The sequence below is a fragment of the Morus notabilis genome, unplaced genomic scaffold (assembly GCF_000414095.1).
Source record: "Morus notabilis unplaced genomic scaffold, ASM41409v2 Scaffold1708, whole genome shotgun sequence".
NCBI lineage: Eukaryota > Viridiplantae > Streptophyta > Magnoliopsida > Rosales > Moraceae > Morus > Morus notabilis.
In genome coordinates this window covers 186,250-213,007 of record NW_010361270.1, presented here as the reverse complement: position 1 = coordinate 213,007, position 26,758 = coordinate 186,250, and the positions used below count along the sequence as shown (strand labels likewise).

At 33.0% G+C, this 26,758-nt stretch overlaps 2 protein-coding genes across 3 annotated transcripts; both read left to right on the top strand.

Annotated features, from left to right (window-relative positions):
- Nucleotides 1–3,337: 3,337 nt before the first annotated feature.
- On the top strand, nt 3,338–7,001 carry LOC21411206 (receptor-like protein 9DC3). 2 transcript variants are annotated; one of them, XM_024166167.1, is made up of 2 exons: nt 3,338–6,785; nt 6,917–7,001. In XM_024166167.1, exon 1 carries the CDS (start codon nt 3,940–3,942, stop codon nt 6,745–6,747), a length of 2,808 nt encoding a protein of 935 aa, XP_024021935.1. In that variant the 5' UTR covers nt 3,338–3,939; the 3' UTR covers nt 6,748–6,785; nt 6,917–7,001. The 2 variants fall into 2 exon arrangements, with proteins under 2 accessions (XP_024021935.1, XP_024021936.1); XM_024166168.1 differs by having other exon boundaries at nt 6,912–7,001.
- A 17,406-nt stretch (nt 7,002–24,407) lies between these two features.
- LOC21411204 (receptor-like protein 12) lies at nt 24,408–26,423 on the top strand. Its single transcript, XM_024166181.1, has one exon. It carries the CDS (start codon nt 24,408–24,410, stop codon nt 26,421–26,423), a length of 2,016 nt encoding a protein of 671 aa, XP_024021949.1.
- The last annotated feature ends 335 nt before the right edge of the window (nt 26,424–26,758 follow it).

Genomic DNA, 26,758 nt, shown 5'->3' with positions numbered 1-26,758 from the left:
TCAAATATGATCAAGCGGTCTTCAGAGTATATATCTCTCCGCTGATCATCTTGAAAAAGGTGATGTTTGATGACACAAAAATGCAAAATGCCTTAATATTTGTTCGAAAATTTCCCATTCTACAGTTACAAAAAAAAAAAAAGAGCACATTGCCTTTTTATTCTCTTCCTCAGTGAAAAGAAATGATGCCGACTAAAGCTTTACTTTTTGTTATTCTAAAAATATGAGAAGAACCAAAAAAAGAAAATAAAAAAAATAAGAAAAACCCAAACTTTGTTGTTAAATCTCCGCAGCTTAAAACTAGCTAAATCCCCTGCCATAGGAGAAAGAGATCCTACCCTGTATTTTTCTTTTTTCTTTTTTTCGACTTACAAAAACATTATAGTGAAACGATCTAATTTTTAAATATATTTAAGGCTCATGGTTCTTTTTTCTTAATATATTATATTGAAAGGTCTCCATCGATCGACCATATCTCCTACAACTCTAGTTGGCTAATGAGTACTTGTCCTTACTATCTGCCTATAAATATGCATTGTCGCACAACATCTCAATGCACACAACTATATATATTTTAGTATATCCAGAGTTCATGACACACTTGATAAATATTTCTCAGAAAATCATGGTATTCTTTCAGTTGTTGAGTCTGCTTCTCTTCTTCCTTCCTTCTCCATCAACCTCTTTACCTTCTCTGCCTTCTCCCTTTGCCCGTCCTTCGCCACTGTGTCATCCCCATGAAAGCACTGCTTTGCTCCACTTCAAGAACTCCTTTTCCATAATCAATTATAGTTCTTATTAGGCTGAGTACTATGGAATTGCTAATCCTAATAGTACAATGTCTTGGAATACGAGCAGGGATTGCTGCACATGGAGTGGAGTCACATGTGATGAAGTCACAGGTCATGTCGTTAGGCTTGAACTTGGATGCAGCGGGCTTCAAGGCATTATCCACTCCAACAACAGTTTGTTCCTTCTCACTCATCTTCAAACTCTTATTCTCTCCCATAATTCTCTCCATGGTTCTGAAATCTCACCCCAATTCGGCAGCTTTTCAAGTATGCTTCACCTTGACCTTTCTTACTCTGGTTTCACTGGCCAAGTCCCTCTAGAATTCTCTTACTTGTCTCATTTGATTACACTTGATCTTAGTTCTTTGTTCAATGATTTGAGACTAGAGAATTTTAGTTTGAAACGAATTGTTGCAAACTTAACAAGTTTGAGAGAGTTGTCGTTGAGTGGTGTCAATATGTCTTCTGTCTCTCATAATTCCTTTATGAATTTATCGGAGACATTGATATCTCTTGATTTGAGTGCTACTGAAATGAAAGGGGAATGTCCAGAAAATATTTTTCTTTTGCCAAACCTTCAAGAGCTCAAACTATCGGACAACCATAATCTCACCGGTTCATTTCCTAGATATAATTGGACCACCCCGCTTAGAAATTTGAGCCTTTCTTCCACTAGATTCCTAATAGATTTACCATATCTTACTAGGAGTTTAAAATATTTGAATCATTTGGATGCCAGGAATTGCAATTTCAGTGGACCGTTTCCTGCATTAATGCTTGGTAACATAACTCAAATCACTTCCTTAGATCTCTCTTCTAACAATTTTGGTGGTCAAATCCCATGGGATTCTTTCAATCTGGAGAAGCTGAATTTTCTAGATCTTTCATACAATAATTTTGAAGGCCAGCTCCCTCAAATTTGTGGTAATTCTACAAAGAAAATATTTCTTTGTGACTCTTCAGAAAGTGATAAATTAGTGGGCCTTCTTCCTTTGAATTTGAAATCCTTGGACTTATCTGGGAACTTACTTAGTGGAACAATACCTTCTTGGCTATATTCCCTTCCGTCTTTACAAGATTTATATCTACATCAGAATCAATTCACTGGTCATATTAGTGAATTCCAGTACAATTCTTTAGTAACTCTTGATTTAAGGTCAAACAAACTAGAGGGCCTTATTCCAAGATCAATTTTTCAGCAAGTGAACCTTCATAGGTTACATCTTTCATCAAATAACTTGAGTGGTGTCATTCACTTAGAACAGTTCTCAAGGCTAAAAAAACTCAAAAGACTTTCTCTTTCTTTTAATAGCCTATCAGTGGATTCTATCAACTCCATCACATACGTTTTGCCCAATACCCTTTGGTTATTGGAATTGTCTTCATGCAATATCACTGGGTTCCCACATTCTTTAAGAAGCTTGGAAAATTTAGAATACTTGGACCTTTCCAACAACAGAATTGATGGGAGTGTTCCCCAATGGTTGTGGAACGTTGGGAAGGATTCATTGTATTATCTCAATATTTCTCACAACCTCTTAACTCATATTGGGAAAATTCCATGGAAATTGTGTGGAAATTGTGTATTTTTATTGTCATCCTCTAATCAAATCATTTAATTATTTGTTGTTTTTTTTCATAATCTTTCCCATATTTGTCAAACAACAGCTTGAGTGGGAACATCCCACCATGCTTTGGAAATTTTAGCAGAATCTCTATTTTAGTAATTGTCATTGATCTTTTTTCAGCTATTCAATTTAATTACAACTTTGAATTAATATTTTGTGGCTAAAATAATAGTACCTATTAATGAATAAATATTAGAGTAGACATTAAACCACACCCATACTTATTTATATTTAATAATATATGGCTTTCATTATTTGAAAATTCGAATTGTATTTGTTGGATGGAAGGCCCCATGTTGATTATCATATCACATTTTTGTCAAACTTGGTAAGTACGACTACTAAATAATGGAAAAGTTGATCCATGCCTTATGTAACCAAGACCAACGACTAAAGAAATTAAAACCTGTAAATGCGTCAGTTTTCTGTACTGAAAACGTGTAAAAAAGATCCAATTCAGCCAGTCAAGATAGAACACAAGTCAAGAAAGATCAATTATTTGGTTTGTGAGATAAGTGGAAGACGAAGAAAACGCGTCTAGTCGTCTTCACTCTATTTCTCTTTCACGCGTCTAGTCGTCTTCACTTTATTTCTCTTTCACACAACGCAAGAAAGAACAGAGGAGGAAAAATGTTGTATCGATCATTTCCGTGAATCACGCTCTAACGTTGTTCTTGATATATCAAATATGATCAAGCGGTCTTCAGAGTATATATCTCTCCGCTGATCATCTTGAAAAAGGTGATGTTTGATGACACAAAAATGCAAAATGCCTTAATATTTGTTCGAAAATTTCCCATTCTACAGTTACAAAAAAAAAAAAAGAGCACATTGCCTTTTTATTCTCTTCCTCAGTGAAAAGAAATGATGCCGACTAAAGCTTTACTTTTTGTTATTCTAAAAATATGAGAAGAACCAAAAAAAGAAAATAAAAAAAATAAGAAAAACCCAAACTTTGTTGTTAAATCTCCGCAGCTTAAAACTAGCTAAATCCCCTGCCATAGGAGAAAGAGATCCTACCCTGTATTTTTCTTTTTTCTTTTTTTCGACTTACAAAAACATTATAGTGAAACGATCTAATTTTTAAATATATTTAAGGCTCATGGTTCTTTTTTCTTAATATATTATATTGAAAGGTCTCCATCGATCGACCATATCTCCTACAACTCTAGTTGGCTAATGAGTACTTGTCCTTACTATCTGCCTATAAATATGCATTGTCGCACAACATCTCAATGCACACAACTATATATATTTTAGTATATCCAGAGTTCATGACACACTTGATAAATATTTCTCAGAAAATCATGGTATTCTTTCAGTTGTTGAGTCTGCTTCTCTTCTTCCTTCCTTCTCCATCAACCTCTTTACCTTCTCTGCCTTCTCCCTTTGCCCGTCCTTCGCCACTGTGTCATCCCCATGAAAGCACTGCTTTGCTCCACTTCAAGAACTCCTTTTCCATAATCAATTATAGTTCTTATTAGGCTGAGTACTATGGAATTGCTAATCCTAATAGTACAATGTCTTGGAATACGAGCAGGGATTGCTGCACATGGAGTGGAGTCACTTGTGATGAAGTCACAGGTCATGTCGTTAGGCTTGAACTTGGATGCAGCGGGCTTCAAGGCATTATCCACTCCAACAACAGTTTGTTCCTTCTCACTCATCTTCAAACTCTTATTCTCTCCCATAATTCTCTCCATGGTTCTGAAATCTCACCCCAATTCGGCAGCTTTTCAAGTATGCTTCACCTTGACCTTTCTTACTCTGGTTTCACTGGCCAAGTCCCTCTAGAATTCTCTTACTTGTCTCGTTTGATTACACTTAAACTAGGTCAATTTTACAGTTTGAGACTAGAGACTTTTAGTTTGAAACGAATTGTTGCAAACTTAACAAGTTTGAGAGAGTTGTCGTTGAGATATGTCAATATGTCTTCTGTCTCTTGTAATTCCTTTATGAATGTATCGGAGACATTGATATCTCTTGATTTGAGTGCTACTGAAATGAAAGGGGAATGTCCAGAAAATATTTTTCTCCTGCCAAACCTTGAAGAGCTCACACTATCGTACAATTATTATCTCATTGGTTCATTTCCTAGATATAATTGGACCACCCCGCTTAGAAATTTGAGCCTTTCTTCCACCAGATTCCTAATAGATTTACCATATCTTACTAGGAGTTTAAAATATTTGAATCATTTGGAGGTCAGCAATTGCAATTTCAGTGGATCGTTTCCTGCACTAATGCGTGGCAACATAACTCAAATCACTTCCTTAGATCTCTCTTATAATAGTTTTGGTGGTCAAATCCCATGGGATTCTCTCAATCTGGAGAAGCTGAATTTTTTAAATCTTGAAGGAAATAATTTTGAAGGCCAGCTCCCTCAAATTTGTAGTAATTCTACAAGGAAAACATTTCTTTGTGACTTTTCAGAAAGTGATAAGTTAGTGGGCCATCTTCCTTTGAATTTGAAATCCTTGCTCTTATCTGACAACTTACTTAATGGGACAATACCTTCTTGGCTATATTCCCTTCCGTCTTTACAAGATTTATATCTAAGTTACAACCAATTCACTGGTCATATTAGTGAATTCCAGTACAATTCTTTAGTAACTCTTGCTTTAAGTTCAAACAAACTAGAGGGCCTTATTCCAGGATCAATTTTTCAGCAAGTGAACCTTTTTTGGTTACATCTTTCATCAAATAACTTGAGTGGTGTCATTCACTTAGAACAGTTCTCAAGGCTAAAAAAACTCAAAAGCCTTTCTCTTTCTTTTAATAGCCTATCAGTGGATTCTATCAACTCCACCACATACGTTTTGCCCAATACCCTTTGGAGATTGGAATTGTCTTCATGCAATATCACTGGGTTCCCATACTCTTTAAGAAGCTTGGAAAATTTAGAATACTTGGACCTTTCCAGCAACAGAATTGATGGGAGTGTTCCCCAATGGTTGTGGAACGTTGGGAAGGATTCATTGTGGAATCTGAATATTTCTCACAACCTCTTAACTCATATTGGGAAAATTCCATGGAAAAGTCTATCGTATATTGACCTTAGCTCCAACAGGCTTCAAGGTCATCTTCCAATTCCACCACCTTCAACTTCTCTGTTTTCAATCTCAAACAATCAATTGGTTGGAGAGATACCTTCTCTGTTTTGCAACCTTACCCCGATTGTAGTTCTTGATTTGTCAAACAACAGCTTGAGTGGGAACATCCCACCATGCTTTGGAAATTTTAGCAGAATCTCATTTTTAGATTTGCGAATGAATAAGTTATGTGGAATGATTCCACCAACATTTGCAAAAGGAAACCGCTTGAGGAATCTCAACCTCAATGGAAATCAGTTAGAAGGGCCGTTGCCTCAATCTTTAGTCAATTGTGAAAGGCTGGAAATTTTGGATGTCGGGAACAACAAGCTGAACGGGTCATTTCCCCATTGGTTGGAATCTCTTCCGGAGCTTCAAGTTCTTATATTGAGATCTAACAGACTTTCTGGTCCTCTAAGTAATCCCAAGGTGAGATTTCCCTTTCAAAAATTGAGAATCATGGACATCTCTAACAATGATTTCAACGGTACTTTGCCGACACAATATTTTGAGAATTTGGTGGCCATGATGGATGCTTATGAAGATTCCTTAGTGTACATGGGAGAACGAGATGTTGGTGCGATCTATTATTCTGTGACAGTGACAATTAAAGGATTCGACACTGAGCTAGTGAAAATACAAAAACTGTTCATAACCATTGATTTCTCAAGTAATAGCTTCACAGGAGAGATTCCAACAGTGATCGGGAAGCTTAATTCACTCAAAGGCCTTAATTTTTCTCACAACAAGCTATCCGGTCATATTCCACCATCCTTGGGAAACTTGAGCAACCTTGAATGGTTAGACCTCTCATTAAACGAGCTTTCTGGAAACATCCCATTGCAACTAGCTGCGGAGTTGTATCAACTTCAAATATTAAATCTTTCAGACAACAAATTAGAGGGACAAATACCTCGTGGAAGGCAATTCGATACGTTCAACAATGATTCATACAGCGGAAACGTTGGATTATGTGGATTTCCTCTATCTAGATCATGCAGCAATGATGGTGCACAACACGATCAAGGTGGTGTTGATGATGGAGATCACAACAATGGAATGATTGATTGGAAGGTGGTGATGATGGGATATGGAAGCGGAACGGTGATCGGAATATCTATCGGATACATGGTCCTTTCCAGCAGAAGCTTCAATTATTGGTTTCACAAAAGATTTGGAGGGGGACGACGTCGCAAAACCAATGCTCGCTTAAGACGGAGGAGAATATCAAACTAGCAAGCAAAGGAAAACACAATCGGACCATGAGAAGTAAAGTAAGTTTGTATTGAACATTTGCCGTTATAAATTCTTGTTTGCTTTTATGAATTAAACTTTATCAACTAAGTAATTATTATTATTTATTTTTATTTTTTTTTTTTGCATTCTGGGTTTTGATGTAGTTCAGGAGGATGCATGAAGAGTTATTATTCAAATTGGCGTACTGAGGCATATATGGATCTGATGACAGCACTATCTTCTTTCATGTATATCTTTACTAGTTATATGAATAATTTATTTTCTTTCGTTTTCGTTACTAGTTAGTATATTTTGAAAATTGTTATCGTAATTGAGGATTCGGTCATATCGAAATGTTTTAGAGCTTGTATTTTACGTACTTGTTCAATGGAATTGTCAATTATGCTTTTGTTTAAGTTGTAACGTGCATCTAATGATGCAAAGAAAATTTATATTGTGAATTCTTAAATACGAGAATTAATTGGAAGCGCCAATTTCGTACTCAATTAGTAGGTAAAACTCTTTTTCAAACATATTTATTACCCACATATTTTTTTTAAAAAATTGTCTAGCTAAAAGAAAAATTTACCCACACATTTTTATGTGTGGGTAAAAAATAAGTAGGTAAAAAAATATGCCTCGTGGAAAAATTTTGTCACGTTAGCATTGACAACGTGGAACTTTCTTTTATCCTTGAAATTTTTTGGCACAAAAAAAAAAAATTGCTTAGGTAATTCAATTTAACTACACACATATGTGAAGGTAAAATTCCTTTTGCAAATACTTGTAATACGCAATACCTACACATTTAAAAAACGTGTAGGTAAACGAAAGATTTAACAATGTGTGGGTAAAAAATGTGTAGGATTCGGTTTCTTCTAGTAGCTACTAGCTAGTATATTTGGAAAATTGTAATCCTTATTGAGGATTCAGTAATATCCTGGTGTTGTGGAGTTTGTATTTTACATTCTTGACTAATAAATTATGGTTTTTTTTTTTTTTTTTTTTTAAGTTATAACATACATCTATTTCGCAGAGGAAAATTATGTATTGTGAATTACCAAAAAATGGAATCAATTGGAAGAGGCAATTTCGTACTAAAATAGTTGTTTATATATATCGTCAGATTGAAGACTCGCAGCCGAATAATTAAACAGCCTTTGTCACCAGATCTAAAAGAAAAATAATATATACATTCACCAAATATTTATTTACTCTGGAAACTATTTTTGGAAATTCTAAATTAATATGTCGGGCATAAGGCAACATTTTTTTTTTTTTTTCAAAAAGTCTATAAATTCATTATCTCTAATGTCCATATAATTCTTACTTTCCTAGCATAGTGCTCAGAAATTAAGAATTGTAACCCCATATCCAAATTCAGGTTGTAATTTTTTTTTTCACAAAATAAAAGAATTAATTTTTTATATTAAGCGTATAAAAAAAAGAATATTTCAAGAAATAACTTGTTTGCTTTTTGTTTTTGGAAACTATCAGCATTTGTCATTTTATATTTTTACAATTTTTAGTTGTCTGTTGTTTTCAATGCTTCTAGTCATTTTTCAGAGGATTATCGTCTGCGACTTCTCAATTGTTTATCTAGTTCTTGTCATTTTACAGAAGTTTGAGATCTTTTATCAAGTTGTTGTTTTCTTAGTCATACATTGAATGTTGCTCGTTAAATCTTTATATTTTGATGGACTGTCTTATGAATTTTCGCACGTTATATTATCGATTTTCTTTTGTATTCGTTCAGTAAATCGTTTAACAATTTATTGTCATTTTGTCGTTTATGTACTGTTCTATTTTTCAGAATTGGCGGCGCAAAATTCAAAATTTATGATATCATTGTATTCTAGGTGATTTCTTTTTTTGGTCTCATATTGTTCTCGTTCAAACTCCAAAAAATTTGGAATCATTTTAAAAAAAAAAATGAAATATTTTCATAAATATTCTATAACTCCTGATTTTTAAAATTTTTTTAAAATTTGGAATCATTATCTAATTGATTGTTTGAAGTTTTTGGTGGGAAATTACTTGGAGAAAATTGTTAAAGCGAAAGAGTCAAAGTCTTTTAAGTAAGATGAAAATATATTTATTGTATGTCATGTTATAAGTCACCGTAACTTGAGTTTTGGGTTGGACATTTGAGTTTCCATTGTCTTCTCTAATAACTTTTCTATTAGTTGTCTATCAAGTTGTGCTAATTTGAATTTCACCTTATCTTCTCTGGCTATTGTAGATCTTCTCACGACAATAAATTTTATGATTAAAATTGGTTTATTATTGATAAATTTGTTGATTAAAATTGAATTTCATTTGAGTTTCCATTTGGTTTATTATTGATAAATTTATAATTTGTTGATTAAAATTGATTAATTATTAATTGATTTTAGTTCTTTATTAACTAAAATTAATTAATAATAAGAAATCATCGAGTTAATCAGTGATAAATTAAAGTCAATCAGTGATGGACCGTTAAGTCAATCACGATTGATCTCTAAGTCAATCAGTGATAGACTGCTAAGTCAATCAGTGATTGATCAATAAATTAATAAAGACGGTCAAACAAATAGGGGGACCTACAAAGACAATTTTTCTAATTGATTCATTGATTGTTTTTTCAGTTAAATCATATGGACAAATTCATCAGTCGTCACTCTTGAAAGAAATTTCTCACGACATTCCCCCATAGAGAGCGATCGTTAGATGTCTTACCGTAAGAAGACCTCAAAATTGGTTTTGCTTTGAGGGCAACAATTTCCTGAGAATATAAGGTTAATAGACTTGCCATTCGCTCCAGAAAATTATATTATTTTTCATGACTGAAAAGACTTTGAGCCTTTTCCCCTGCATGTGATACTTATCCGTAAAAATATTTTTGAAATTTCTATATTTTTTATTGTCTTTGAGAATATTTCTTCTATCTTATCTTCAACACGACACCTTAGTAGACTAATACAAAAATCAGTAACGCCCTCAAATTATTGTCGTTGTTATCTTTATAGTCGTTCTCTAGAATTATCGTCACTACGGTCATAAAATTAACCACAATTGCATCCTCTTTACTATTTCACGCCCTGTCTTGCTTTGCAATTTTTGTTTTATTCAACAAGTTATTAAACAAAAATTATAATTTTTGCCCCATAAATTTTCAAAATTTCAATTTGATCCTATTTTTAACTTTTTGTAGTAATTAGGCTCCTATCCCAATCACACGAACCAGACTATGACTAGTTCTAAATAGAGTAGTCCAGAAACTAAATAAAAAATAAAAAATTTATTCACTGTCTATTATTTAATAATACATCATTCGTACATAATATATTCTATGTAAGGAAAAGACTTCATATTTAACGAGACGATGCCACACTTTTCCTTTTCTTTTTTAAATGAGTAATTATTCTTCATTCTATCGATAATAGTTAGCAAATTTTGTCACGTATAGAGCGGCTGGTCCAATAAAATTAATATATTCCAATGGATTTAATTAACATTTAGAAAAGTGAAGCACCTTTTTAATTTCTATAATTCAATTTGGTCGTTTGAGGTCTCCTTCCAACGAAGTTAATATATTCCAATGGATTTAATTAACATTTATAAAAGTGAAGCACCTTTTTAATTATTATACTTCAATTTGGTCGTTTAAGGTCTTCTTTTAAAAGAACTAATTGCAAAATGAAATTAATTAGTTGTGAAATTTCTATATGGAACATGAATAACGTCCACTAATCCATTTTAATTTATCTTTTCTTGATTATGTCAACCCGGATTTGGTCAAGTAAACCATGGACCACCTGATTATTGAAAGTTAGAAATTAGAGCAAATGTGGCTCTCCATTGCATAGGAAGTGGGCAAATTCAGACGAAGGAAAAAAAAAAATGTCTAGCCCATAGAATAAGTTACACTGATTTCTAGTAGTACTAGTTGTAAACACAGTCGACACGAACTTTTTTTCTCCCTAGAAAGACTTTGACATGTATTCATTACATATATATATATATATAGACTTTTCTTCGTCCCTCGGTGGGAGGTCTCTCCAACGTAACACTAGTTACGAAAATGTAATATGTTAATTATTAACGTAACATCAATGTTAGAGAAAAGTAACACCAAAAAAATTTAGTCATCTAAAGATTATGTTACTTCTTTGCAATGTCGATGTTACGTTCAATAATTGTCATGTTACGTTTTTATAACTATATATTACGTTAGCGGGACCGTCCTTCCGGAGGGACTGAAAAAAAAAAACCTATATATATACTATTCGTCAAAAAAATAAAAAAGAATTGGTGGCTTGAATTTGTTGTTTTTTAATGACCAAATTTTCCATTTTTTTGACGGAAATTTTTTGTTTTGTTATTACAACTTTCTCCATACTACGTGCCTGATGAGTTAGGAGATAATCAAGTTATCTTTGGAAATTTAGTACATACATATGATGGCATACGTTAGGGAAAAGATATTAATAGCGAAGAATGTATTTTTGCTATTAATACTCGTACTTATTTGGTATTCTACTTCCCTGCTTAGCTGAGGAAGAATTACGAGACCTCAAATAGAAATATATATATTGATGAAAGTGTATTATATTTAAAGTTTACACAATGAAAGATAAGAAATAAACGTCAACCAATTTGATCAATTATTTTTCAGACTTTCTGAGCAGATATAGACTTGTGTTGTGGTTTAGCATATAGTTTTGTATCTCGGTTGGTCCTTCTTTTCTTTATCATAAGGTTCGGTGATCACTAATGATTAATTAATAATAATCATCTATATTAATATTTATTATTTATTAATTAAATAAAAACCTATTTCAACGACAAAATCTATTATTGTTTTGTTTTTGTTAGATCTAATGTTACGTCTAGTGTTCCAGATAATGTTGGAACACTGTCTGGAACACTGCTTAATTAATTAAGATCCGGGTTAATTGCGTTCAGTTGCTCGAGCAGAAAGTAAAGAAACACACAATATGATATCACAGTTCGGTACGCACACCTACATCTGCAGGGCCATGCCCAGACAATAAACAGTTCACCATGTTCCAAAAATTACAGATACTACACGGACTTATTCACTCAAGGACTCCCTCCTAGACAATGACGCCGCTATGACGAATCTCCACAGTGATTGTTTAGCGTGCACCACACGTCTTCTATTCACCTGACGAACTCCCTTCGACCGGCAGAGGTTCCTCCCTAAAGCAACAAATCCATCTCCCGAATGACGATCTCAATAACTCATAAAAACTCACAAACGTCTCTCTGAATATTTTCTCAGTAATAAGCTCTCAAATTCACAGACTTTTCCTCTGGAGATATTCTGTTAAATCCGTATCACATATGCTCTGAAACAAAGCCTTTAAATAAAGTCATGAGAATCTCATTCAAATCCACTCTCGATAAGTTTTCTATTATCTCCATGATTCTCTCTCCTAGATAGGCTCCAAAATATCTTCATGTTATCTTCACAATCTCCAATTCGAATTATGCAGCAAACTTCCAAATCTGAATTAGTTATCCACATTACAAGTTAACACTTGATCTCCACGTGTTCTTCATTAAACACAGAGAACTTCCTCTTATCCAAATCACACGAACACATCCAAATCTCAAATAACCAAACCAATTATTCCACTTTTAAAACACAACACCGTCATGTATATATTACCATGTATATATATATATATATATATAGCTCTTGCTTTTGAAGTTCAAATATCAAACGGATTGCACATTTCTTTGCAAGACACGTAGCTCTATTGACTCCATCTTCCATATGATTCCAAGAACACTTTTCAATTTCAAATTCAGATTGTACATCAAATTCAACAAATCTGCCAACTTTAATTCCCATGAGTTGGATAAGCTGTAAATATCAAAACCATATCTCTTTCTCTTCCACGTTTATAGCCTTCTCAATTCCGGATAATCATCAGTTCAAATTCTCGACATATCTTTTTTATCCTTATCTCTTTCTAGAATCCCATTTAAATTAAAATAACCAATGCAATATCTTCCTTTGACCAAGGCATTATCCTTATATCTCCAAACCTCCAGTAAAGTATGGTTGGTACTACCCTTATCTCTTATAGTCTGACTTGAAAGCACCTTTATATCTTTATAGAAGCTCTTATCTTATTAGATTCCTTTTTTCTGTGATTAACTTGCTGAAGTGAGTGGTTCACGGGGTGGACCACGAAACGTAGTTCAGTAAGGGAGGTCGGGAACGTACTCCCTTGGGAGCTCTCTGATCGTCCCAAAACAGAGAGAGAGCTCCCCTGTGAGGGAGTGATCGACCGACCTAATCAGGGAGTAAATCAACAAGTCTTCAGTGAGTGATTCACGGGTGTGAAGCACGAACGAATAGCGTCCCGACATTCCTTTCCAAGGAATGGTGTAAAGGGATGACCTTCTATCTAAAGAGGAAGGGGAGGGGGTTCGGGGGAGGGAAAGGATCCCCTCCCTAAGCGGCCCGCCATTCCGAAGGAATGGAATAAAGGGCCGACTTAATTGTTCCCTTCGTCCTGCCTTCCGAAGGAATGGGGTAAGGGCCGACCTTCTAAAAAGAAAAAAGCATTTTCGGCTCGCCATTCTGAAGGAATGGGGTAAGGGCCGACCTCTGAGACCATTTTTTGAGCTTATATCGAGCGTTTTCTTTGTTTCAATAGGGATTTGTCCAATCAAATCTTAATCTTACCGTATTGAAATCTCACCTTAGGGAATGAAGATCAAGCTTCAATGACGCTATTCCTCGGTAATTCCGTCGATTTCCACTTAAGTCCCTCTTTTTCTCACTTTAAAAATTTTTTCCTCTCTATTTCTCTTGGCTAGGCTCGTTGGTTTCTTTCCCACATGAAAGTGACCATTTACATGTATTTGTTCATCATTGAATAGACCATCAAAAAGCAAGGGACCAAACAATGTAAAATTTGACTTTTCCAAGGACATTTTTTGTAAAAATTCTAATAAATATCTCTTGCTTTGTCATTAAGTTGGCTGGCTGCCCCATTTTTTTTTTTTTTTTTGCTTTCCACATGTCCTCATCTCAGCCACTCATTAATTTAATTACTTTAAATCCTAGCCATCCATTCATAATAATTATCTCATTTCTGTTCCGTTTAATTCCTATCTGTTATGCGTTTTATCCACGTTTTTTAGACAGTTGGTCAACTTTGTCAACCTTGACTATTCTTGACTAACTTTTTGACGGTGATGTTTTGGTCGACTCTTGGTCAACAAATTTGACTCGGTCCACTTAAATCAGTCAAAATCCCAATTTACGTGATTCGACCTTCCGGACCCATTTTTCGTCCATTTTTCATTCCGATTGCTTCTAAAACCCTAGAATTGATGTCTTTCAATTCTCTTTCATTTCTTAACCTTAAGATTCATGTGTTGGCCCACTTGTGGGTTTAACACAGCATTGTGCACATCCTTCCTTATTACAGTCTGAAAGTCGGTAATGGTATCTTACCTAACTTAAATTTCTAATTGCTTACTTGATGTCATCTTGCTTACATAAGCAAGGTTTAGTAAACACTTGGTAATCACACATTGACGTTCTATTCTTATAGCTATTCTTATTACTTCATTCTGACTTTTGAGAATTTACTTAGTTGACAGGAAATTTCAATTCCCGACTTTGTCAACTTCTAAACTCATATTGCATCTGAATTTCTTTACTGATACACTACTCCTTTAATTTTCTTTTATCTGTTTCAAAATTAAGGGTTTTCTCCTTAAATGTCAGAGCGTTTCTCTATACGCTGCTAACATTATACTGGACTAAGAGATTCCTGAGATTAGGATTCTCAAACTATATATGCACGGAGAATTCTTCCGCCTTAATTGCGGTAAGAATTTATCAATTGAATTTACTTGTTCTTAAAATATGAACTAATCATAAAACTTGCTACAGAATTTAGGAATACTAATATTAATTCTATAAATCCTTCAGTCACAAAATATGATAGTATATTGCTGAGAAAAGTCCTTGACTTAAATAAATAAATTTACATTATTCAATTCTAGGATTTTCTCGGTCATTACAATTTGTACAATAGAGTATTGAATTAAATGTACAATTTTTAATTAAAGCAAATTAGGGTCCCGTTTATTTCACCGATTCGAGTTTTGTTACAGTAAAAAGCTCCCAGAAATAGTCACATCTAACTGTTTTACTACAATAAAAAGTTCTAACATAAAAACACATCTCAACTTGAATCAGCGAACTAAACGGACCCTAAATAAAGTTGTGAAACAATTCAAACTGTCCCATTCCAGAAAATACCTTATGTTAGTAAAAAATGATAAGCATCTAAGAATAAGTCTGTCACTAATGCCTTGTTCACTTCGCGGATTCGAGTTTTCAATTCGAGCTGAGATGTGACATTTTCTGAGAGCTTATCACTGTAGCATAAAAAGTTAGATGTGACATTTTCTGAGAGTTTTTTACTGTAGAAACCTAAAACTGAAAACTCGAATCGGTGAAATGAACGAGACCTATTTTTTGCTAAATAATCTGATGATGAAATTAAGGTCAATACATTATCTTCTTAGAGTCTTCACACTATTAATGTGATAAGATCTCTGAATTTATATTAAAAATGTTGAACCCAAACGATAAGACCTCAAAACTGGTTTTGCTTTGAGAGCAACAATTTCCAGAGAATATAAAGTAATAGACTTGCAATTAGCTATTTTGACTCTTTTTTCCCCGCATGTGATACTTATCCGTAAAAATATTTTTAAAATTTCCATATTTTTTGTTTTGTCCTTGAGAATATTTCTTCTTTCTTATCTTCAACTTGGCACCTTGGCAAACAAGTTAATAAAGACTGCTGCAAAATCAGTAACACCCTTAAATTGTTGTCATTTGTGATGTTTATAGTCGTTCTCTAGAATTATCGTCACTATGGTCATAAAATCAACCATAATTGCATCCTCTTTACTATTTCACGCCCAGTTTTGTTTTTGTAATTTTTATTTTATTCAACAAGTTATAAAACAAAAATTATAATTTTTGCCCCACAAATTTTAAAACTTTTCAATTTGATCCCTATCTTTAACTTTTGTAGTAATTCGGCTCCTATCCCAATAACACAAACCAAAATATGACTAGTTCAAAATAGGGTAGTCCAGAAACTGAAAAAAGAAAATTACACATCTTTCTACTAGATTATTCGTTTCTGTCTCACATAGTTATTCACTATCTATCATTTAATTATACATCATTGGTACAAAATATCTTCTATGTAAGGAAAATATCAACTTCATATTTAACGAGAGGATGCTACACTTTTTCTTTTCCTTTTTAAATAAATAATTATTCTTCATTCTATTGACAATAGTTAGTAAATTTTGTCACATATAGAGCGGATGGTCCAACAAAGTTAATATATTCCAATGGATTTAATTAACATTTGGAAAAAGTGAAGTACCTTTTTAATTTGTATACTTCAATTTGGTCGTTTGATGTCTCCTTTTAGAAGTTCTAATTACAAAATGAAAATAATTAGTTGTGAAATTTCTATACGGAACATGGTTAAAGTCCACTGCTGATTAATGACAGTTAGAAATTAGAGCAACTGTACCTCCCCGTTGCGTAGAAAGTGGGCAAATTCAGACGAAGAGAAAAAAAATGTCTAGCCCATAGAATAAGTTGCACTGATTTCTAATAGTACTAGTCGTAAACACAGAAGACACGAGCTTTTTTCTCTCACCAGAAAGACCTTGACTTGTATTCAACCATGGACCACCTGATTACTGACTGTTAGAAATTAGCGCAAATGTAGCTCTCCATTGCATAGGAAGTGGGCAAATTCAGACGAAGAAAAAAAAAAAGTCTAGCCCATAGAATAAGTTGCAATGATTTCTAGCAGTACTAGTTGTAAACACGGAAGACACGAACTTTTTGTCTCACTAAAAAGACTTTGACTTGTATTCACTAAAAAGACTAGACTTACATTAGCTCCAAAATATGATATAGACTTTTAACGTTTTTTTTTCTCACCACGTGTTTTTTGAAAATACATATCTATCCGTATAATTATTTTGGAAATTTTTATATGTCTTATTTCTCTTGAGAATACTTCTTGTTGCTCTCTTTTACATGGCACACCAGTAGACAAGTCACTAAAAATGATGCCTCAAAGTCTGTAACATCCGTGGTCGTTTTCTACACTCCTAATCAACCTGGTTGTTGTCGGTTTTGAAAACCACATGGCAATATTGACTTTGAAAATAATATAATTTTTTTTGTATAAAAAACTCAGTTAGAGATATAGTTCTGTTGAGAACCAAAATCGGTTGAAGATGTTATGCATCAACCGTACTGTTAAAATGTTCATCGATCACTAAGGAGGGACTTGTCAAGGTCTTTTGGAGCTTAAGAAATGACTAATATTTTGTGCTTATAGTGATGCTAAGAGAGAACATTCGTATTAATCCATTCATAAAGCTATAGATAAAAATTTGTTTGGACATTAAAAACAATTCAATCCTCAAATTTTCCCATGTTTGTTCTAATTAATTATTTCAGTACTATTTATTGTGTCATCAATCTTTACGCTTAGAAAATAGAGGTTTTATCAATTATTATTACGAACATGTATTTTTAATTATGTTAAGTCAGAGGAAAAATCTAAATATATGATAAATATGTTGATGCAAAAGTTATAAACCTTCTTTTATTTGAACAATAGATTATTGAATCAAATGTACAGTTTTTAATTAAAGCAAATTAGATGAAGTTGTGAAACATTTCAAACTGTCCCAATCCAGAGAATACCTTATGTTAGTGAAAAAATGATAAGCATCTAAGAATACATCTGTCTCTAAATTTTCTACCAAATAATTCGACGATGAAATTAAGGTCAATACATTATTTTCTAAGAGTCTTCATATTAAACACATGATAAGACCTCTGAATTCGTATTAAAAATGTTTAACCCAAATGATAAGTCATGAATTATGGGATGTAAAACTATTTTAAATTGACCTGAATAAGAAAATATGTTGCGGATCAACACAATATTTCAGAAGGAGAAACTTAATAGAAAACAACTATAATAGCAATATCTCCACATTCAATCCTCATTACAATAACTAATAAGGGTATTTATAACCCACTCACAAGACGACAGCAAAATAACCACTAAAATTGTATGACACACTAAACAAATAACAAAACGCAAAGTTAAATTGACAAGCTAAGACAAATGACAATGCAAACTGCAAATATATATATATATATATATATTCATGTGACTAAATTTTTCTACACAAAGTATAACTGGGATGATAATATTGGACACATTGTTGGTCAAACAAATAGGGGACCTACAAAGAAATTTTTTTTTTGATTGATTCATTGATTGCCTTTTCAGTTAAATCATATGGACAAATTCATCAGTTGTCACTCTTGAAAGAAGTTTCTCATGAAATTTCACCATAAGGAGCAATCGTTGGATGTCTAGCCATAAGAAGACTTCCAAACTGGTTTTGCTGTGAGAGCAACAATTTTTAGAGAATATAAGGTACCAGAATTGCAATTAGCTACAAAAAGTGATATTATTTTTCATGACTAAAAAGTCTTGTACTCTTTTTTCCCTGCATGTGATACTTATCCATAAAAATAATTTTAAAATTTCCATATTTTTTGTTTTGTCTGTGAGAATGTTTCTTCTTTCTTATCTTCAACACGGCACCTTGGTAGACAAGTTACTAAAGACTGTTGCAAAACTAGTAACACCCTTAAATTGTTGTCGTTTGTGATGTTTATAGTCATTCTCTAGAATTATCCACTTTGGTCATAAAATAAACCACAACTGCATCCTCCTTATTATTTCACGCCCAGTTTTGTTTTGTAATTTTTATTTTATTCAACAAGTTATAAAAGAAAAATTATAATTTTTGCCCACAAATTTTAAAAATTTTCAATTTGATGCTATTTTTAAACTTTTTGAAGTAATAGGCGCCTATCCCAATAACACAAACCAAACGATGACTAGTTCTAAATAGGGTAGTCCAGAAACTGAAAACAAAATAAAAAGAAAATTACACATCTTTCTACTAGATTATTTGTTTGTGCCTCACATAATTATTCACTATTTATCATTTAATAATACATCATTTGTACAAAATATCTTCTACATCTTCTACGTAAGGAAAAGACTTCGTATTTAACAGAGGATGCTACACTTTTTCTTTTCTTTTTTAAATAAATAATTATTCTTCATTTTATTGACAATAGTTAGTAAATTTTGTCACGTATAGAGCGGGTGGTCCAACAAAAATAATATATTTAATTAACATTTAGAAAATGTGAAGCACCTTTTTAATTTTTATTCTTCAATTGGTCGTTTGATGTCTCCTTTTAGAAGTACTAATTACAAAATGAAATTAATTAGTTGTGAAATTTCCATACGGAACATGAATAACGTCCACTAATCCATTTTGTTTCTCTTTTCTTGATTATGTCAATGCGGATTCGGTCAAATAAACCATGGACCACCTGATTACTGACAGTTGGAAATTAGAGCAAATGTTGCTCTCCATTGCATAGGAAGTGGGCAAATTCAGAAGAAGAAAAAAATAATGTCTAACCCATAGAATAAGTTGCACTGATTTCTAGTAGTACAAGTTGTAAACAATGTAGACACAAACTTTTTTTCTCACTAAAAAGACTTTGACTTCTATTCATTATATATATATATATGGACTTTTTTCGTCCTTCCGGTAGGGGGTCCTCTAAGGTAACACTAGTTACGAAAATGTAACATGATAATTATTAAAAGTAACATCAATATTAGAGAAAAGTAAAACAAAACAAAAAAAATTAGTCATTTAAAAATTATGTTACTTCTCTCCAACGTCGATATTATGTTCAATAATTTTCATGTTACTTTCTCATAACTACATGTTATGTTGAAGGGACAGTCCTTCTAGAGGAACCGAGAGAAAAATAACCTATATATATACTACTCGTCAAAAAGAATAATTGGTGGCTCGAATTTGTTGATTTTTTATGACCAAATTTTCCATATTTTTTGAGGTAAATTTTTTGATTTGTTATTAAAAATTTCTCCATATTACGTGGCTGATGAGTAATTAGGAGATAATCAAGTTATCCTTAAAAATCTAGTACATATGATGGCATACGTTAGGGAAAAAGATATTAACGGTGAAGAATGCATTTTTGCTATGCTACTAATACTTGTACTTACTTGGTATTCTGCTTCCCCCCTTGGCTAAGGAAGAATTACAAAAGCAAAAAGAGAAATATATATGTATGTATATGGATGAAAGTACATTATATTTGAAGCTTACACCATTAAATATAAGAAATAATATTTGAAGTACATTATATTTGTCTCATTAGAAAGACTTTGACTTGTATTCAACCATGGACCACCTGATTACTGACAGTTGGAAATTAGAACAAATGTAGCTCTCCATTGCATAGGAAATGGGCAAATTCAGACGAAGAAAAAAAAAAGTCTAACCCATAGAATAAGTTGCACCGATTTCTAGTAATACAAGTTGTAAACACAGTAGACACGAACCTTTTTGTCTCACTGGAAAAACTTTGACTTGTATTCATTATATATATATAGACTTTTTTTCATCCCTCCAAAGTAACACTAGTTACAAAAATATAACGTGATAATTATTAAATGTAACATTAATATTAGAAGAAAAAAAATAATTTTAAAAAAATTTAATAATACATCATTCATACATAATATCTTCTATGTAAGGAAAGGCTCGACTTCAAATTTAACTAGAGGATGCTACACTTTTTCTTTTCTTTTTTAAATAAATAATTATTCTTAGTTAGCGAATTTCATCACGTATAGAGTAGGTGGTCTAACGAAGTTAATATATTCCAATAGATTTAATTAACATTTGGAAAAAAGTGAAGCACCTTTTTAATTTTTATACTTCAATTTGGTCATTTGATGTCCCCTTTTCGAAGTACTAATTATTACAAAATGAAATTAATTAGTTGTGAAATTTCTATGCGGAACATGGTTAAAGTCCACTGCTAATTAATGACAATTGGAAATTAGAGCAAATGTACCTCTCCATTGCGTAGGAAGTGGGCAAATTCAGACGAAGAAAAAAAAAGTCTAGCCCATAGAATAAGTTGCACTGATTTTTAGTAGTACTAGTTGTAAACACAGTCGATAAGAACTTTTTTTCTCCCCTGACTTGTATTCATTATATATATATATGGACTTTTCTTCATCGGAAAAGTAATACTAAAAAAGTTAGTCATCTAAAGATTATGTTACATCTCTCCAACGTTGATATAACATTCAATAATTGTCATATTACGTTTTTATAATTACATGTTACGTTAGAGAGACAGTCCCTCCAGAGGAACCGAAAAAAAAAAAAAAAAAAAAAAAAAAAAAAAAAAAAAAAAAACTATATATATAGTACTCGTCAAAAAGAAGAATTGGTGGCTCGAATTTGTTGATTTTTAATGACCAAATTTTCCATTTTTTTATGGAATTTTTTTGATTTGTTATTACAAATTTCTCCATACTACTTGTCTGATGAGTTAGGAGATAATCAAGTTATCTTTGCAAATTCAGTACATATATATGATGGCATCCGTTAGGGGAAAAGATATTAATAGCAAAGAATGTATTTTTGCTATTAATACTTGTACTTATTTGGTATTCTACTTCCCCGCCTGGCTGAGAAAGAATAACGTGACCTAAAATAGAAATATATATATATATTTTTTTTTTTGATGAAAGTATATTATATTTAAAGTTTACACCATGAAAGATAAGAAATAAAACGTCACAACCAATTTGATCAATTATTTTTCAGGCTTTCTGAGCAGATATAGATATGTTTTGTGTTATAGCATATAGTGTTATATCTCGGTTGGTCCTTCTCTTCTTTATCATAAGGTTCGATGATCACTAATGAGTAATAAATTATAATCATCTATATTAATTCTTATTATTTATTAATTAAATAAAAATTTATTTCAACAACGAGGTCTATTATCATTTTATTTTTATATCCCCTAAAATTTTAAATGGGTGCTAATACTCTCAATTTATGGCCAACCATACAATCTGTTATATAAATGTGCAAATGTAGCTTTCCAAACATACCCACGTGTACGTGTAAGATGAACCGTGTTAAAAATTGATCTTCCTACTTTCCCATTTGATGAAGATGGATGGATGGATCATTGTTTGAGGGGGCTTATGGTTGTCAGCTTCATTCAAGGAGAGGGGAGAATAAATTGTTAAGAATGTGTAAACAAAGTCCCACATTGGCAGATCTGGAATTAATAATAATAGGTTTAAAAGGGCTTTGGCTACTCGTCTTATTGGATGTTAGCGACGACATATCATTACAAATATTGAAATGGGTGCGACGACATGTCGTCGTTAATATTAAATGCAACGATAAGTAGTTCAAATATTTTGTTCTCTTTATTGCGACGATATGTCGTTGCAAATATACTGCTTTTAATAACGACAATTGTTGTCGCTAATAATGTCGTCGTTAAAAACTTTTTTTTTCTTATAGTGAGTGCAATTCCCCAACAATAGAATATGTGAGACTTATCAACTAAGACATGACATATGTCACCCTAAACTGTAATGTTAAACTATAACGCACACAATTTTATGGTGAAAACTCTCAATTTGCCTCGGTTAATTCAATCAAATGGGGTAATTAAAGTTATTGAAAATATCAAAAATAGAGATAAGCAGTTTCTAGCAAGAGGTAAGAATATTTATTGTGGGCTCCAAAAAAAATATAAGTTTAATTCTTATAATTATTAGAATAGATACAAGTAAAGTTAGAGTAAAGTTAGAGAAAAGCAAAGTGTTTCTTTTTTTATTTTTCCTTTTATTCTCCATTAATCAATAGAAATTTTAATTCTGAGAAAGTGATAGGAGGTGATGATATAATTTTTAAGAAATTTATATTATCAAGTTTAATTGTATAGAAGAATCTTTCATAGATTCTCAAGAATAATATATTACTCCATACGAAACACTCCCTTAAAAGACATTCTCAATTCCAACATTGATTTTTATGAAATTTGTGGGTTCTGGAAGCAATATTGTTAACGATGATAAGAAAAAAAGTCAACAACTAGAAGTGGAACTAAAAAATTAATGGCGAAACAAAAATGATCAAGATGGAAAAAAAAAATTAGAGGATGTTGTTGGGCTGAAGCAGTAACTTGTACACATTTATTTATTCATTTATTTTCCACGGCAATATATAATACTAGCAAATGAAGTAGAACTAGTTTCAGCAGGGGAAAAAAAAAAAAAGCAAACAAAAAGACAAAATATTGACTGGATCATAAAGCACATTTCCTTTTTATTCTCTTCCTCACTGAAAAGAAATGATGACTAAAGCTTTACTTTTTGTTATTCTAAAAATATGTTAAGAACAAAAAAAAAAAAAAAAAAAAAAACTCTTTGCCGTTAAGTCTTCGCTGCAAACAATAATGTGATCCTACCTTGTATTTTTCGGTTTTTTTTTTTTTTTCGAGACTTACAAAAACATTATAGTGAAACGATCTAATTTTTCAATATATTTAAGGCTCATAGCATCTCAATAAATATGCATCTTCGCATAGCATCTCAATGCACACAACTATATATATTTTAGTATATCCAGAGTTCATGACACACTTGATAAATATTTCTCAGAAAATCATGGTATTCTTTCAGTTGTTGAGTCTGCTTCTCTTCTTCCTTCCTTCTCCATCAACCTCTTTACCTTCTCTGCCTTCTCCCTTTGCCCGTCCTTCGCCACTGTGTCATCCCCATGAAAGCACTGCTTTGCTCCACTTCAAGAACTCCTTTTCCATAATCAATTATAGTTCTTATTGGGCTGAGTACTATGGAATTGCTAATCCTAATAGTACAATGTCTTGGAATACGAGCAGGGATTGCTGCACATGGAGTGGAGTCACTTGTGATGAAGTCACAGGTCATGTCATTAGGCTTCAACTTGGATGCAGCGGGCTTCAAGGCATTATCCACTCCAACAACAGTTTGTTCCTTCTCACTCATCTTCAAACTCTTATTCTCTCCCATAATTCTCTCCATGGTTCTGAAATCTCACCATAATTCGGCAGCTTTTCAAGTATGATTCACCTTGACCTTTCTTACTCTAATTTCAGTGGCCAAATCCCTCTTGAATTCTCTTACTTGGCTCGTTTGATTACACTTAAACTGGGTCAATCTTATGATTTGATTATAGGGAATTTTGGTTTGAAACGAATTGTTGCAAACTTAACAAATTTGAGAGAGTTGTCATTGAGTTATGTCAATATGTCTTCTGTCTCCTCTAATTCCTTTGTGAATTTATCGGATACATTGATATCTCTTGATCTAGGTCATACTGAAATGAAAGGGGAATTTCCAGAAAATATTTTTCTTCTTCCAAACCTTGAAGAGCTCGACCTATCGTATAATTATAATCTCACTGGTTCATTTCCTAGATATAATTGGACCACCCCGCTTAGAAATTTGAGCCTTTCTTCCACTAGATTCCTAATAGATTTACCATATCTTACTAGGAGTTTAAAATATTTGAATCATTTGGAGGTCAGCAATTGCAATTTCAGTGGATCGTTTCCTGCATTAATGCGTGGAAACATAACTCAAATCACTTCCTTAGATCTCTCTTCTAACAGCTTTGGTGGTCAAATCCCATGGGATTCTCTCAATCCGGAGAAGCAGACTTTTTTAGATCTTTCATACAATAATTTTGAAGGCCAGCTCCCTCAAATTTGTAGTAATTCTACAAGGAAAACATTTCTTTGTGACTCTTCAGAAAGTGATAAGTTAGTGGGCCCTCTTCCTTTGAATTTGAAATCCTTGTCCTTATATGGGAACTTACTTAATGGCACACTACCCGCTTGGCTATATTCTCTTCCGTCTTTACAAGATTTATATCTAAGTCACAACCAATTCACTGGTCATATTTGTGAATTCCAGTACAATGCTTTAGAAACTCTTGGTTTAAGTTCAAACAAACTAGAGGGCCATATTCCAAGATCAATTTTTCAGCAAGTGAACCTTCGTTGGATAGATCTTTCATCAAATAATTTGAGTGGTGTCATTCACTTAGAACAGTTCTCAAGACTAAAGAAACTAAAAAGCCTTTCACTTTCTTTTAATAGCCTGTCAGTGGATTCTGTCAACTCCATCACGTACGTTTTGCCCAATACCCTTCGGTATTTGCAATTGTCTTCATGCAATATCACTGGGTTCCCATACTCTTTAAGAAGCTTGAAAAATTTAAGATACTTGGACCTTTCCAACAATAGAATTGACGGGAGTGTTCCCCAATGGTTGTGGAACGTTGGGAAGGATTCATTGTGGAATCTGAATATTTCTCACAACCTCTTAACTCATATTGGGAAAATTCCATCGAAAAGTCTAGAGTATATTTCCCTTTGCTCCAACAAGCTTCAAGGTCATCTTCCAATTCCACCACCTTCAACTTCTCTATTTTCAATCTCAAACAATCAATTGGTTGGAGTGATATCTTCTTTCTTTTGCAACCTTACTTGGATTGAAGTCCTTGATTTGTCAAACAACAGCTTGAGTGGGAACATCCCACCATGCTTCGGAAAAGGAAGCTATTGGTTGAGGAATCTTAAACTCAATGGAAATCAATTGGAAGGGCCGTTGCCTCAATCTTTAGTCAATTGTGAATTGCTGGAAATTTTGGATGTTGGGAACAACAAGCTGAACGGGTCCTTTCCCCATTGGTTGGAATCTCTTCCAGAGCTCCAAGTTCTTATATTGAGATCTAACAGACTTTTTGGTCCTCTAAGTAATCCCAAGGTCAGATTTCCCTTTCAAAAGTTGAGAATCATGGACATCTCTAACAATAATTTCACAGGTACTTTGCCAACAAAATATTTTGAGAACTTCGTTGCCATGATTGATGCTCATTCAGAACGCTTAGAATACATGGGAGAACGAGATGTTGGTGAGTCCTATTATTCTGTGACAGTGGTTATTAAAGGATTCGACCGTGAGCTCGTGAAAATACAAAAACTGTTCATAACCATTGATTTCTCAAGTAATAGCTTCACAGGAGAGATTCCAATAGTGATCGGGAAGCTTAATTCACTCAAAGACCTTCATTTTTCTCACAACAAGCTATCCGGTCTTATTCCACCATCCTTGGGAAACTTGAGCAACCTTGAATGGTTAGACCTCTCATCAAACGAGCTTTTTGGAAACATCCCATTGCAACTAGCTGCGGAGTTGTATCAACTTCAAATATTAAATCTTTCCGACAACAAATTAGAGGGACCAATACCTCGTGGAAGGCAATTCGAAACGTTCAACAATGATTCATACAGCGAAAACGTGGGATTATGTGGATTTCCTCTGTCTAAATCATGCAGCAATGATGGTGCACAACACGATCAAGGTGGTGATGATGACGGAGATCACAACAATGGAATGATTGATTGGAAGGTGGTGATGATGGGATATGGAAGCGGAATGGTAATCGGAATATCTATCGGATTATTGGTTCTTTTCAGCAGAAGCTTCAATTATTGGTTTCACAAAAGATTTGGAGGGGGACGATGTCGCAAAACCAGTGCTCGCTTAAGACGGAGGAGAAGATCAAACTAGCAAGCAAAGGAAAACAGTTGGGCCATGAGAAGTAAAGTAAGTTTGTATTGAACGTTTGCCGTTATAAATTATTGTTTACTTTTATGAACCACATTTTATCAAATTGGCATACCGAGGCATATATGGATCTGATGACAAAGTAAAGTAAGAAAAAAAAATTTTTTTTTTTTTTTTTTTTTTTTTTTTTTTTTTTTTTTTTGCATTTCTGGGTTTTGATGTTGTTCAGGAGGATGCTTGAAGTGTTGTTATTCAAATTGGCATACCGAGGCATATATGGATCTGATGACAACACTATCTTCTTTCATATATATATCTTTACTAGCTATATGAATAAG

What these genes read in the sequence shown, in the direction of transcription:
- LOC21411206 (XM_024166167.1), top strand. Translation starts at nt 3,940, where the DNA reads ATGTCTTGGAATACGAGCAGGGATTGCTGCACATGGAGTGGAGTCACT.
- LOC21411204 (XM_024166181.1), top strand. Translation starts at nt 24,408, where the DNA reads ATGCGTGGAAACATAACTCAAATCACTTCCTTAGATCTCTCTTCTAAC.